Genomic DNA, 13,360 nt, shown 5'->3' with positions numbered 1-13,360 from the left:
AGATGCTGCCCAATTTGAACCAATTTTTGCTCAAATAAACTCTTAAAACTAAAAAAAAAAAGAAAAAATACCTGTGTCTCATCCCCAGAGATTATGATTTAATTGATTTGAGTTGTGGCCTGGGGTTTGGAATTTTAGAAGATCCCCACACAATATTAATTTGCAGACAAGTTTGGGAACCACTGCTGTAGGCCCAGGGTAGTTTATGGTTTTGCTAATCAAAGTGTGGTTTATGGACCAGCAGCACCTGGGAGCTAGTGAGAAAACCAGACTCTCAGGTCCCACCCCAGACCTGCTGCATCAGAATCTGCATTTTAACAAGGTCCCCAAGGTGATTGCAATGCACATTAAAGTTTGAGAAGCACTGATTTATGGCACAAACAAAATCTTTCTTAATGTAACAAGCTTCGTCTTCCAGAGTAGGGGCAGGGTGTGGGTAGGAAGGACAGGAGCTATCTGATATGGAGTGGAGAATTGGGGCATTAAAATTGTTGAGGAAATGTACTCACTTGGGGCACAGAGAGAGCACATTCTGAGGATATGAACATGGCAGCCACCCAGCCACGATGACCTATTGTAACTTCCAAGTCTGCCACCTCACTGGATCCCCAGGCCTTTTGGTGTCACTTGGAAGTAGTTCTACCAGCACAATTTTCTCTCCTGTCAAGGGTCTAATGCCTATCATCATAAAAGTAATACAACAAGATAATTTCAGACACAAACTAATAGTTACCTAAACTACCCAGGTAAGATAAACCCTCCCACTATATAATATTCCAATTTGAATCTCACACCTTCAGACCACATCCCATTTCTCTGTGTGGTCAGGATTGTATTGCTGTACGTGTCAAATAAGAATGAAGGAATCAAAAAGGTGTGAGCACAGGACACAGGACAGGCGTTGCCTTTCAGGTGGTGGCATTTATTAAAACCTTTATGTTCATACTCTTTGGCTAAGCAGTTCTACTCCTAGAAATCCAAAGAAAGTGATCAGAGATGTACAGAGATGTACAAACAAGGATTTTTGCTGCAGTGCTGTTTACAATAGTGAATTATTGGAAACAAACTGAAAGTCCACCAGTATGGAAATGGTTAAATAAATTATGGTATATCTGTACTGTGGTGTATTATATAGCCATTAAAAATCACTATAGAACAAGATTTAATGGCACAGAAACATATTTGCAATATATCTGTTAAGTACAAAATCTGCAAGCTAGAAAACAATATGTATATTATGATCTAGGTCACACAGAAAACCAGTGGCAGAGCCAGGGCGAGAATGCTTGATCATCAATCCTGTACTCTGTCACCCCAGTACTACAGACTGTATTTTTCTCAAGCTCGTGTGTCAAAACCAACACTTAAGTAACTGATTTGCCTTTTTTTTTTTTTTTTTTAATCAGTCAACGTTTTCTGCTGGCCAGGAAAAAACAATGGGCTGGAAGTGACCTGGGCTCCAAACCTTGGTTTTATTATCTATTTCTGTAACTCTGGGCAAGTCACTTCACTTTATACACTTCAGTTTTCTTCTCTTTAATAGAGAAAGTGTTGATAATATGCTTAACCAAAAAAAAAGATTGGAAGGGCATATGGCAAAATGTAACAGTGGCCATCTTTGGGTGACTGAATGATGGGTAGTTCTTATTTCCTTCTTTTTGTTTATCTGTATTTTCTAAAATTTCAACAATAAACGTGTATGACTTTTGTAATTAGAAAAATTAATAGAGGCTATTATTTAAAAAACTGCCCTCAGAATCCCAATTGGCAATATATTGAAGAGCCTCATTGACAATCTGTTTCTCTGGAAGAGTGGCTTTTCCCACTTTCCCGCACTGCTCAGATGTGTAGAGATAGAGGACTTACTGGGCAACGTGGAAGGAGAGAGTGTCTGTCCCATTCTGTTGCCTGCCCTCAGCAAGCCACGTGTGGATGTCTGCAAATTGAAGGTCTCTCAATAGTCACGGTGCCCTACAAGAGTCACTATCCACGGAGGCCCGGGTACTCAGCAACTTCAGATCCTCAAGGGGCATGCACTTGTTCACGCAGCATGCAATCTGGAAACACATATTATGTGCCTTCTGTGTGCAAGACACTGTTGTAGGCGTTGAGAATAGGGAGATAAAGCAGACAGGCACAGGCTACTTGCCAGTAATGCTCTTTACATTCTAGTGGGAGAAGAAAGGCAATGAACACAAACCGATAATGTAATTTTCAGTGGTGATGAGTACTAGGAAGAAAAAAAACAGACAGGATCAGGTGATAGTGAATGGCACAGGCGGGGTGAAGTGCTTTCAAAAGGCTGGTCAGGGTTGGCTTCTCTGAAGAACGATGTTTGAGTAGAGTTCTCAGTGATGTGAAGGGGTGAGAAAGGGACGATCATGACATCCTCAGCCTCTTAGAAAATGACACAGGACACAGAGGAAAAGGAATAAAGGAGTGAGAGGAGAAGAAGATCGACAGAAAAAAGAACGGTAAATTCAGTTATTCACGTTGAGAAGGGAAAAGAGACAAATAATATTCACTGATGACCCAGCCAAAAGTCTCATTAGAACGAATGATTGCAGGCCCCTCCAGTAACAAACAGACCAAGATAAAGGATGTGAGTTTCACCTCTCTCTCTCTCTTGTCTTTTCTCTGGTGGAGGCTGGCCTTGCTTCATGTGTCAGTGGTCATCTGCAGGGTTGTGTAGGACTTCTACTCCCTGAAGGTTCCCCAACTCACCTCTCAACCCCACCATACCACCCCAATATACCTGGAATTCCCGTAATGACACACTCCTTTTGGGTTACAGCATAAAAAGCCCCTGGTAAGACTTCAAGTTTGTTTCCTGGGCTGGGATATTACATCTCCTGCATCAGTCATCCCCACTTCCATACGGAGTGGTTTCTCAATTTCTTACTTCTGGAGGGCTCAGGACAGGAGCATTCTCGTGGCAAGTGAGAATGCCCAGAAATTACTTCAGGCATGGCATACTTCCCCAGAAGGAAATGAAAGTAGGTTCACGTGCAGTGATCAGGAAGCACCTTGAAGTGGACGATGTGGAATGAAGAGGTTGCCAAGTAGGTAGTTCGAAAGACACGCTCTGTTTATTGACTCAATATTTTCATGCGCCAGCCAGGGTTGAGTCACTAATGGATTTTGTTGTTTTTAGATCCCTTCTGGTGAGTAAATTAAGTTCTTGGAGGGGAGGGGTGGTGGGGCAGGATAACTCTTCAGGACACTGGGAGAACTTGTAGTGTATGATAGGCACTTCCAGTGCCATCATGGATTTCACATGGCTGTGATAGCTATAGCTAGTATTAAGCTGGTGAGCAAGATTTAACACAGGAACCCGGCTCTCATTCTAAAGGTGGTAATTAAATACATAGAGGTTCCCGTATACTCCATGACCTCCTCCCCCCTCCACCTACTGAAAAGTGCTAGTGCACGTCCCTTCATCACCTAATGCATCGCCAACAAAGACCAGCCCACCGAGTAATTAAATAACTAAAAAGAAAGACAAAAGGAGAAAGAAAGCTTGACCCTAGGATAATCTACGAATTGAGTAATCCAACCTGGAATCATCCAGAGAAGACTAGGATCTTGTCCTTACAGTGCCAAAATGGTGGTGGGGATGGGAGAGCTAATCAGGTCAGCAAGAGACATGCAATAGCAATTTGATTACAACCTCTAGTCCAGGCGCCTCTGATTGGCTAACAATGAGTCCCCCTAATTAGAGTCACGGGCCCAAAGCACTCAACACCCAACGCTTTCATCAGATGTGCTTACAGATGGCTTCTGCACATATTCAGAATTTTTCAGGGTGTCCTCAGCTTGTCTTCGTTGTTCCCGATTTGAGCGTTACACTTTAAGTACACAGCTGAAGAGGGTGCTGATTACAAGGCCAGCAAAGCAAGTTAAGTCACGGATAACCAACCAAGGGAAACTTCTTTCAGTAGCGAGCTGAGGAAGGAGGAGGGTGGAGCAGAATGGCGAGTAAGAGGGGGCTGGTACCTTTATGCCTGGAAGCTGAAACCCAACAAGTTAGTTTATACTTTACATGATCCATAGTTGAGGGATCTGACCAATTTTTTTTGGTCTTCCAACCTTTCATTTGGCATAGCATACATATGACTAATCTGACCTCTAGGTTTTGGCACTGGTGTTGATCCGGTATTAGCATTCCGCTTACAAACAAATCAAAGAGCGTTCAGAAATGTCAAGCCAATTTGGATAGATCCTTTGGGCAAGTATATGCACATAATTGAGTGTCATAAATGTTTTCTAAGTAGACCTAATTGACGTCAGGGAAGCTAACCGAGGCCTTCTGTCAGCCCATTCCTTGGGTCTCTGTTGGCAACATTGAGCTAGCCCAACCATGATCGTGACCCAGCATTGAAAATCCTATGTTCCCTTAAGCACCCAGCAGATTTGTACCTCGTCACATTCTTCGTCTTTGTGAAGATCCACTTCTCATGCGGTGGTGGTGGATCCAGTGTAGCTTTGGGGCCAGTGTTCTGTCATCACACGGACTTAAAAGTCATGTGCTTCTTTGTGATGTGGTGGCTGTTACAGGGGCAGCCTCAGCTGGGCCAGTGAAATATGGGTGGGATTTCTATCTCTGTAGGAATGTTCTTGTAGATTGTCCACTTTTGATGCTTGTGTGGTGCTATGAACAAAGAGATGCATAAATACAGAGGTTTGCTCCTAGCTTTGGAAAACCATGACAAATCTCTACTTGCTTCCTGATTCCAGAAGAACTTCCTGGCCAAAGCTTTGACAGCAAAGGCTACTTTTGTGGAGAAGAAACCATGCCCGTGTATGAGTCTGTGTTCATGGAGGATGGGGAGACCACCAGAAAAATAGCACTGGAGACAGAGAGACCGCCTCAGGTAGAGGTCCACGTTTGGACCATTCGAAAGGGTGAGCCAGACGACATTAATTTCTTGTCACTTTTTTTGTAAGGGGGACGCGGGGAAGGAATGGAAGACTCACCTTCATTTTGCTTCAACCTGTTCCTCTGGGTCAGAAGATTTCCCGATTGCTTAGAAACTAACATAGGACTCCCACCGTTGCTATTGTGGCCTTTAGCTTTAACCAGGACCTGGGCTAAAAAGTAAGTATCGACTGTTGGGTTTTGTTGTCTTTCTCACACAACCAAGGCTGGAGGAGTGCTTCTTAACCCTGGCTGCACATCAGAATCATCTGGGAAAGTTGTGTTTTTTTGCGGTAGGTGGGCCTCTCACTGTTGTGGCCTCTCCCGTTGCACAGCACAGGCTCCGGACGCGCAGGCCCAGCGGCCATGGCTCACGGGCCCAGCCGCTCCGCGGCATGTGGGCTCCTCCCGGACCGGGGCACGAACCCGTATCCCCCGCATCGGCAGGCAGACTCTCAACCACTGCGCCACCAGGGAAGCCCTGGGAAGGTTTTTAAAAGCAAATCCCTGAGCCTACCTTCAGAGAGTCTGACTAATTGGCCAGGTAGGGCTTGGGCTTAAGGGTTTGTTCTGAAAGCTCCGCAGGTGATTCTGATGTACAGCCAGGGTTGTAAACTCCCAAACTGTAGTCTACCATTGTTTCCCAGAGGAAGCTCAACAAACATGAAAATGCAATCATTCAGTGCACAGCTGAGTCTCTCGAATCATGCTGGGGACTCTGCAGTAAGACAAATTTAAAACATCATCCCTGCAGCTATTCAAACCATCCCATATCTATGAGACGAGGGCTGATCTAGTCTGGTCAAGTTTTCTAGGAATCCAAGTGTAGAGGTGAGATTTCAATTGGGAAATAACACACATCCTTTTTCATTTGCCTCCCGCATAAGGCTCGAGAGTGCTCGAACTTGAGTAAGTTTCAGTATCACACAAGGAGCTGGTTTAAAAGACAGTTACCGGGACTTCCCTGGTGGCACAGTGGTTAAGAATCCGCCTGCCAATGCAGGGGACATGGGTTCGATCCCGGGTCCAGGAGGATCCCACATGCTATGGAGCAACTAAGCCCGTGCGCCACAACTACTGAACCTGCACTCTAGAGCCCGCTGTGCCACAACTACCGAAGCCCGCGCGCCTGGAGCCCTTGCTCCGCAACAAGAGGAGCCACCGCAATGAGAAGCCCGCGCATTGCAACGAAGAGTAGCCCCCACTCACCACAACTAGAGAAGGCCCGCGCACAGCAATGAAGACCCAATGCAACCAAGATAGATAAATAAATAAATAAATTTATTTTTTAAAAAAACCAAAAACAGTTACCTGGCCCCATCCAAGAAGTGCGAATTCAGTCAGCCTCCGGTAGGGTCTAAACATTTGTGTTTCTAACAAATAGCCAGGTATTGCTGATACAGGTGGCACTTGGACCCATCCTTTGAGAAACAACTGCTCTAGTATTTTGTGGGCCTTTTTTCTCTCCCTTCTTTCTTTCTCAAAAGAACAAGTTCCTCTCTACCCCTTTAAAAATATGCTAGAACACACATATAAGGCTCATCCCTGTTTATTTTTGCTCTAGACCCCAGGAATGTTGATTTGCCATCTCTAACTCCCTAGCTCCTCTGTAACTGGTCACCAGGACTAAGCACTGTTCTGTTGGCTTCCCTAGCGGTGACCTCACTATGCATCCATCACCCCACATCTCTCGCCTCACAGAAATGCATGGATGCTTTTCAACTTGCTAGTGTCGCCTCTAAATAAGCTCTTGTTCACAGCACTGGGTAATCAAGATCTGTGCATAGTGGACAGAGGAAAACCCAGGCTCTATGTGCGTTGCTCCCTGTAGACCTCTTGAGGATTATTTAAGTGGGCTGGTAACAGTGCTCCTTCACTGCAAGGCAGTTTTCAGTTGTTCACGTGTTATTCTGATAAAAGCTATTCAGGCAAGGTTGAGACTGTGGGAGCCCCCTTATTTTCACTCTGCCCATTTTTATAAGGGAAAGTGAAAGGAGCTGTGACTGTTTCCCAAAGGAAAATGTGCTTTCTGGTGAGTTCAGGAATAAGGTTGGCTTCTCCATTTACACAAACAACCTGTCTGCAAGACCCACTGCTGGTTCTTGCTGCCGAGCCAGGAGGGTAGCCCGGTGGCTTGTCAGGGACATAGTCTACCCAGACCAGGGGCAAGGGCAGAATGTCTAATACTGCCTTTGGCTGCAGAAACTCCATCCAGCATCCATGCTTGATTCTCTGTGGCTTTCCCCAGGAGTGGGTCCCATGGTCAGCAGCTCTGTCTCCCTTATCTCTGTCCTCTGGAGAACCAGGGGGGAGGTCAGTGAGCCAAGGAAACGAATGGAGTCAATTATAACCCCCGAGCCGCCCAAGTTCCTGGTTAAGCACATTACACAGCCCAGCTCGAGACTCCTAAGCCCCAGTAGTGAGATGATATGCTCAGCCCAAGCAGAAAAAGGGGTTGGTGGTTCCAGATAGAGAGCGCCTGACCACCTGCCCCACTTTGTGCTTGGCCCCAGGCATCCTCCAGCACTTCCATATTGAGAAGATCTCCAAGAGGATGTTTGAGGAGCTCCATCACTTCAAGCTGGTGACCAGGACAACCCTGAGTAAGTCGTGACTCTCTTTACTCCTCCCTGGAAAACACATCCAGTTTTCAATGTCACATAGCCCCAAATAAAGTACCCACCATGCTCTCACTGAACAGGAGCAATAATAGTCCATGTCAGCATTAGAGGATGTTCTCTCTCTCTCTCCTGTGGGTGACTAAACCCAGAGTCTCAAGAGGGTGGGACGTCTGGTCTATCTGTGGAGACATCACATCTGGAAGGCTATGTCCTCAGTGGTGGGGATGAGAGAGAAAGAGAGAAGATGACTGCATATCGATTCGTGTGTTGTATCAAAGTTCTGTTTGACTGTTTGGAACTGCCCCGTTTGGTCATGTTTCTTTAAAAGCACTCAGACACTCAAGCATACTTGCGGCTCTCCCACTTTCTACGCTAGATGGAGCCTGGGACTAGATCCTGCTAGGCACTGTGTGGGGAGGGGCGGGGGGGTAAGCACTTCTGAAGGAATAAAAGGCACAGAATTTCTATCCACAGGGAATTCTAATGGGCGAGACAGAACATGAAAATGCCTTCATTATGAATTCGTATACTTCTGAAGAGTTAAATACCTAAGTGCTCAGAGGAATCTGCAAAGAACAATGAGAGGAGAGCCAGGTGGGCTTAGTCGGGGAAGGCTTCAGGGAGGAGGTGGGTTTTGAAAGAGAAGGGTGTGACTGGGCAACAGGTCAGGAAATCAGTCTAGGGAGAAGGTGCAGCCTAAGAGAAGACCCGACAGGAGCAAACAAGAAATGTGGAGGTGGGTGGGTGGGTGTGGATGAGGAAGAATTACAAAGGCCACATAGGGTGCACAGAAAGCTGAGAAGAGTTGGAGGTAGGAAGTAGTTAGAGGGCCTGGAAGGAGCGTGGGTGCTTGCTGCAAACTTACACACAGTGTAGTGGTGTCAAAATGGGGCTTTGGAAAGATGTCTCTCGGCTGTCAGATGCATTTATTAAGCACCTACTTTGAGAGGCCATATTCTAAAGAGCCCAGTATGCCATGCTGAGAAGTTGAACTTGGTCTCCAGACCAGAGAACCCCAGTGGGGGGTTTTAAGCAAGCGAACGATGCATTCAGATCTGTTTTTTTAGAAAGTGGTACTTGCTGAATGGAGTGGCAGGTGGGCTTTTAGTGAGAGAGCTGGTGATCGTCTGTAGGAAGCTGTTAGACTGTATTAAGTCGGTTAGACAGGGGAGGAGGGGTCCCTGTGAGGGGCTGAGGTTAAACCATCAAGATCAGGATCAAAGAGAGAAATGAGTTTAGAATGACTCCAATATTAACAACGTTATGGACTGGGTGAATAGTAATACCATTCACCAGTGGGAAGCTCTGGAGAATGAGCAGGCATTGGTGACAAAAATGAGTTTTACTTGGAACACGTTTAGATTAAGATGCTTGAAGTCCATATGAGCAGCATTATCCAATAGGCATCTGGACATAGGGTCGATCCGGTCAATTGTTCATTCTGCAGGAGACAGGTAGACAACTGGACAGTAGGAGAATTCAAATGGAGGAGCTGAGAGTTCTTGTAAGGAATAAAGAGGCAGCGTCTATAGGATCAATAATGTGACTTTTGAAATTACCAATTAATTTCAAAGAACATATTTTTGTTCATACTGTGGGCCAGGCACTGTGCTAGGCACTGGGGCACTTGAAAGATGATTTAAACAAAGTCTTGCTGTCACAGGATTTAGGGTGCATAATAGAGGTAGATGATGTGTTCCTCTGAAGGACGTAGGTAATGAGATGATCCCGCAGGGTCACCTGGGGACAGAGAAGAGCAAGCCTGACTCCTGTATATAGTGGGCCTGTCAGATCCTGGCACACCGTAGGGCTTTGGTAGAAGCTGCTTCCTTGCCCGACCCATCTCTCCTTTCCCATCGAATCCGAGAGAATAGGGAAAAGTGAAGAATCCAAGGGAGAAAGGAGCAGACAAATGGAGGCTGTAAGGAAGCGGGGCATGGTCTCCTGTGGCGAGAGAAAGAAAAGAGATTCAACAGCGGTTCTGGATTAAGAGGCGCTTGCCGACCTTGCACTCGCGGAATTCTCCAGGTTGCAACACCATGAGCACAGGATTGAAAAGGCTGAAGAGGGCGTCCAGGGTAGACATTTTGTTAAGAACGCTATTCCACAGAGCCAGATGATAGCAGGGGAAGGAAGATCTTACCACTGAGGGACCAGGAAAGTTAGAAAGGGATGGTCCAGAGAGATCGGGTGGTTTCCAGTGCTCAGCACGGGCGTGCAGTCAAAACCGCTTGCTCAGTTAGCATGGCAGGAGGGGGAATAGAGAAGTTGGTGAGGGCACGCTGGAAGTATGGACAGTGCCAGGGGGCGGGGGAAGAGACAACAGGGAGTGGAGGGGGGCAGGAGCAGGGATGACAGGGAACGGAAGGGATGCGGCTGTGTTCACCCAGAGCAGAGAGGGATCACGTGGCAGATGTGAGGCTGGAACTCTCTGTGGAGCCATAGGAGGCTGGAAGGGCTGCTAAAGGTGGTGTGAGGCCAGCGTGTGGGCATAAGACAAAGCAGAGGGGAGCAGTTTTTAACAAAGGGCGGCAGGAATAGAGCAAAGAGCAGTAAATAATCAAGCAACCCAAACTAATATTCGGGCCTCAAAGAGTAAGCAGAGCCCCAGTAATGCACCAAGTACTGGTCTCCAAAGTGCCTTATTCAACCTGCTGCCAAGTGAGCCACCTAATAGCTAACGACCTGATAGCGGAACAATTCGCAAATGCTAAGTAAACTGTAAAAATCCCAAGAACAATATTGGGTTGGCGAAAAAGTTTGTTCGGGTTTTTCCGTAACATCTTACAAAAACCCGAACAAACTTTTGGGCCAACCCAATACTTAGGTTTTACTCCTGAGGAGGCAGTTCTGTATTATTCTTGGGATTCTTACAAATGCTGTGTGTTGAAATGAAGACTCCATGGCCCATTTTCCGTATCAGTCCCCAGAAAAGTGTTTCAGGGGCTGTTTTGCTGAAATCACGTGATGCTCGTCTTCCAGCTCCCCTGGCAGGTCCGTGAGTGCGTGGGGAAGGGTGGGGTATATCGGTTGTACACCTCATTGGCTCTGCCCTCCTCTCACGTCTCTGGGCCACTTTGTGTTTTGCCTTTTAGGCCAGTGGAAGATCTTCACTGAAGGAGAAGCCCAGATCAGCCAGATGTGTTCAAGTCGTGTGTGCCGAACGGAGCTTGAAGATTTGGTCAAGGTTTTGTACCTGGAAAGGTCTGAAAAGGGCCACTGTTAGATGAGACAGACAGTATTGGATAGAGTAAAGCAAGAAAACTCAAGCTGCGGCTGGACTGCAGGCTTACTTTGCTTAAGTCAACAGTGCCCTAAAACCCCAAACTCAAATGCAGTCAATTATTCACGCCATGCACAGCATAACTTGCTCCTTTATTGGAGTGGTGTGTCAGCCCTTAAACGTCTCCTCCAAAGAGACTAGAAGAGTCTTGAATTCTCTGTGGTAGGAAGAGGGCTAGAACGCCACAACCCTGCTCTAGTTTCTGGGAGAATCGCATTTCTTTACGGGTTAAAGAGTAAACACAACCCCCGGGTTTCTATCTAGAAAGTTATTCCAGTGAAAGAAAGAGAAGGGAATTGCTTAGTAGGAGTTTTTTAGTACAGAGAAAATATTTGTATGAAATTCTGCTCTTCAAATTTTAAAATGTCTTGTGTTTTAAAAAATTAACTCCCCATCTTCACACACACATGTACACGCACACACACACGCACACACACACACACACAGTGAACTACAGCCTTCATTCTGAGGCAAGGCCAGTGTAGACTCTCCCCTTCTTTCCCTTGCCTGGCTCTCAAGTAACTTGGAGGCAGTTGGTACCCAGGAGGATGAATAAGGAATTGTGAACAGAAGCCTGTGCCCTTGGGTCTGTGGTATGGTTGTTGATGGCACCAACCCTGGGAAAGAACAGGAACACCATTTCCTGGCTGCCTTCGCTTTGAGGTGGGAAAGAACTTTTCCATAATGACACACTTCTCTTTTCTCCCTGAACCTATGGGGCCTCCATAAAGAAGTTAGAATTGGGTAAAATTTTCAGAAACTGAATCCATATAAGACAAAATAGTTATTGAAGAGAGGAGTTGATAGAAGTCAGCAAGGCCAGCCGTATGTTTTCAAGTCAACAAAACTCACCAATTAACACCTCAATCCTTGCTTATTCTCTTGAAGTCATAGTTCTCTAGTCCAAAAATTTTGGTTAGATGATAAAATTCTAGAAACTTCTTAAGAGGGCGGTTTCCTTTCTTCTCCAGTTATGGGAGTTGTTTTTTACTTGGCAAAGGGGTTCTGTCCTCATGAGCTTCAGTTAGGAGATTTATTGCTCATTTGGGGAAATGGGGATTCTGATAATGATCTAAACCTTCCTACCATTCTCCTCTCATGCACCAAGCATGGATCTGAATCACGGATCCCAGAGAAGGCTGCTCCGAAAATGTCTCTTTGCAGCCTAATACCAGAGCCCAGATGATCCATTCTGAGGCCTGGCTTTAGAAATCATCTTTGTGGGAAAACTATAAATTCTCCACAGCAGGGATCTCAAGCCTGCCTTCTAGATTTATCTCCTCTGAGGGGGCATGGATGAACTCTAGTGAGTACTTAAATATTAAGGACCGAGAAATCCCATGTTTCCTACTTTGTGACCATAGGTAAGAGGAACATTTTTTTCCTTATTTGACACCAATAGGGAAAAATGTAAAAGGTCCAGTCTTTATGGCAAGCTGGCATAAAGGAGTCTCTTCTCATAAAAGAGACACAGGGGCCTGGTGGTCAGGCCTTCAGGGGACGAGCCTCTTAGACACATTCTCCCGGGGCGGGGAAGGAGGACATCCAGGGCTGAAAGGCCACAGAGCATTACTGGCGGGGGAGGGGGTTGGGGGCGTGATTAAGTAGCTGCTGCTTCCCTCCCAGAGGTGGCAATATCCCCTTAGTGTGGAAACGAGTCACCGGATCCTGAAGCAAAGCAGTGATTTCCCCTTGCGGATGACTCACCGCAAAGCCTTCCCACCCAGGTGTTCTCTGAAAGCTCAACCTTAAGGGAGCACCCAAGGAGCTTCCCTAGATAGACTGCTTCCCCCAGGCACTGGGACACACCTTTGCCAAGTTCTGTGTGAAGCAGGAGCTGGGGCGCTGTGCGAGGCCAACGTAGAATCCCTCCAGTGTTGTGTTGCATACAGAGTAGGACCGAGAGAGAAGAGGCCAAGCCGCCTGCAGTTAGGAGAGAGGAATGGATGTGGTTCTTCTTGTGTATTTATTTATACCATAAACACTTGGAACAACAAAGCCCAATAAGCACCATTTAGCAGTTGTAGCCATTTTCTAGTTAACTCATGTAAACAAGTAAGAGTAACATACCAGTATTACCCTTTCACTCTTCTCACAGGACATGTACCTAAATATGGTACTTATTTATGTAGTCACTGTATTTCTGGATTTTTAAATTAATAAAAAACTTAATTTGGAAAAATCCTGTGCAGGAGTGTTGTGTGAGTGATTGAGTCTGGGCAGCACTGACCTTGGACTGGGTAACAGGTGAGGGGCAGGCCCGGCTTTTGCACACTCAGCTTGACGCCCCTCTCACACTACCGCCTTGTGGTTAGGAGTGCAAAGTTTGCAGTCAGCCGACCTTGGTTTTTAATCCCAGCTCTGCACTTAGCAGCTGTGTCAGTCTCCCCAACTATAAAATGGGGATAATAGTAGCACTGTCGCCCTTTGCCTGCAATCTTGCAGTGAGATTTAATTTGGTCAGTTCATGTGAAGTGATTAGACCAGTGTCTTGTGCATAGTGAGCATTCATTCATGACCGTGGATGTTCAAAAATGG

The 13,360-nt window shown here is 46.2% G+C and overlaps 1 protein-coding gene across 7 annotated transcripts in view; it reads left to right on the top strand.

The window, feature by feature from the left end:
* Positions 1–12,943, top strand: part of CHRDL1 (chordin like 1) — a 117,738-nt gene extending 104,795 nt beyond the window's left edge. For 4 of the 7 annotated variants that reach the window (XM_024128162.2, XM_007100818.3, XM_007100819.4 and 1 more), the window contains exons 10-12: positions 4,738–4,905; positions 7,432–7,521; positions 10,635–12,943. In XM_024128162.2, coding sequence (XP_023983930.1) covers positions 4,738–4,905; positions 7,432–7,521; positions 10,635–10,765 — 389 coding nt within the window. In that variant the 3' untranslated portion in view covers positions 10,766–12,943. The remainder of the gene's footprint in view (positions 1–4,737; positions 4,906–7,431; positions 7,522–10,634) is intronic. The other 3 variants (XM_007100821.4, XM_007100822.4, XM_007100820.4) reach the window with 1 other exon arrangement.
* Positions 12,944–13,360: the final 417 nt, after the last annotated feature.

Source organism: Physeter macrocephalus, chromosome 21, assembly GCF_002837175.3.
Source record: "Physeter macrocephalus isolate SW-GA chromosome 21, ASM283717v5, whole genome shotgun sequence".
In the NCBI taxonomy this organism is placed as follows: Eukaryota; Metazoa; Chordata; class Mammalia; order Artiodactyla; family Physeteridae; genus Physeter; species Physeter macrocephalus.
This window is presented reverse-complemented; position numbering and strand designations above follow the sequence as displayed.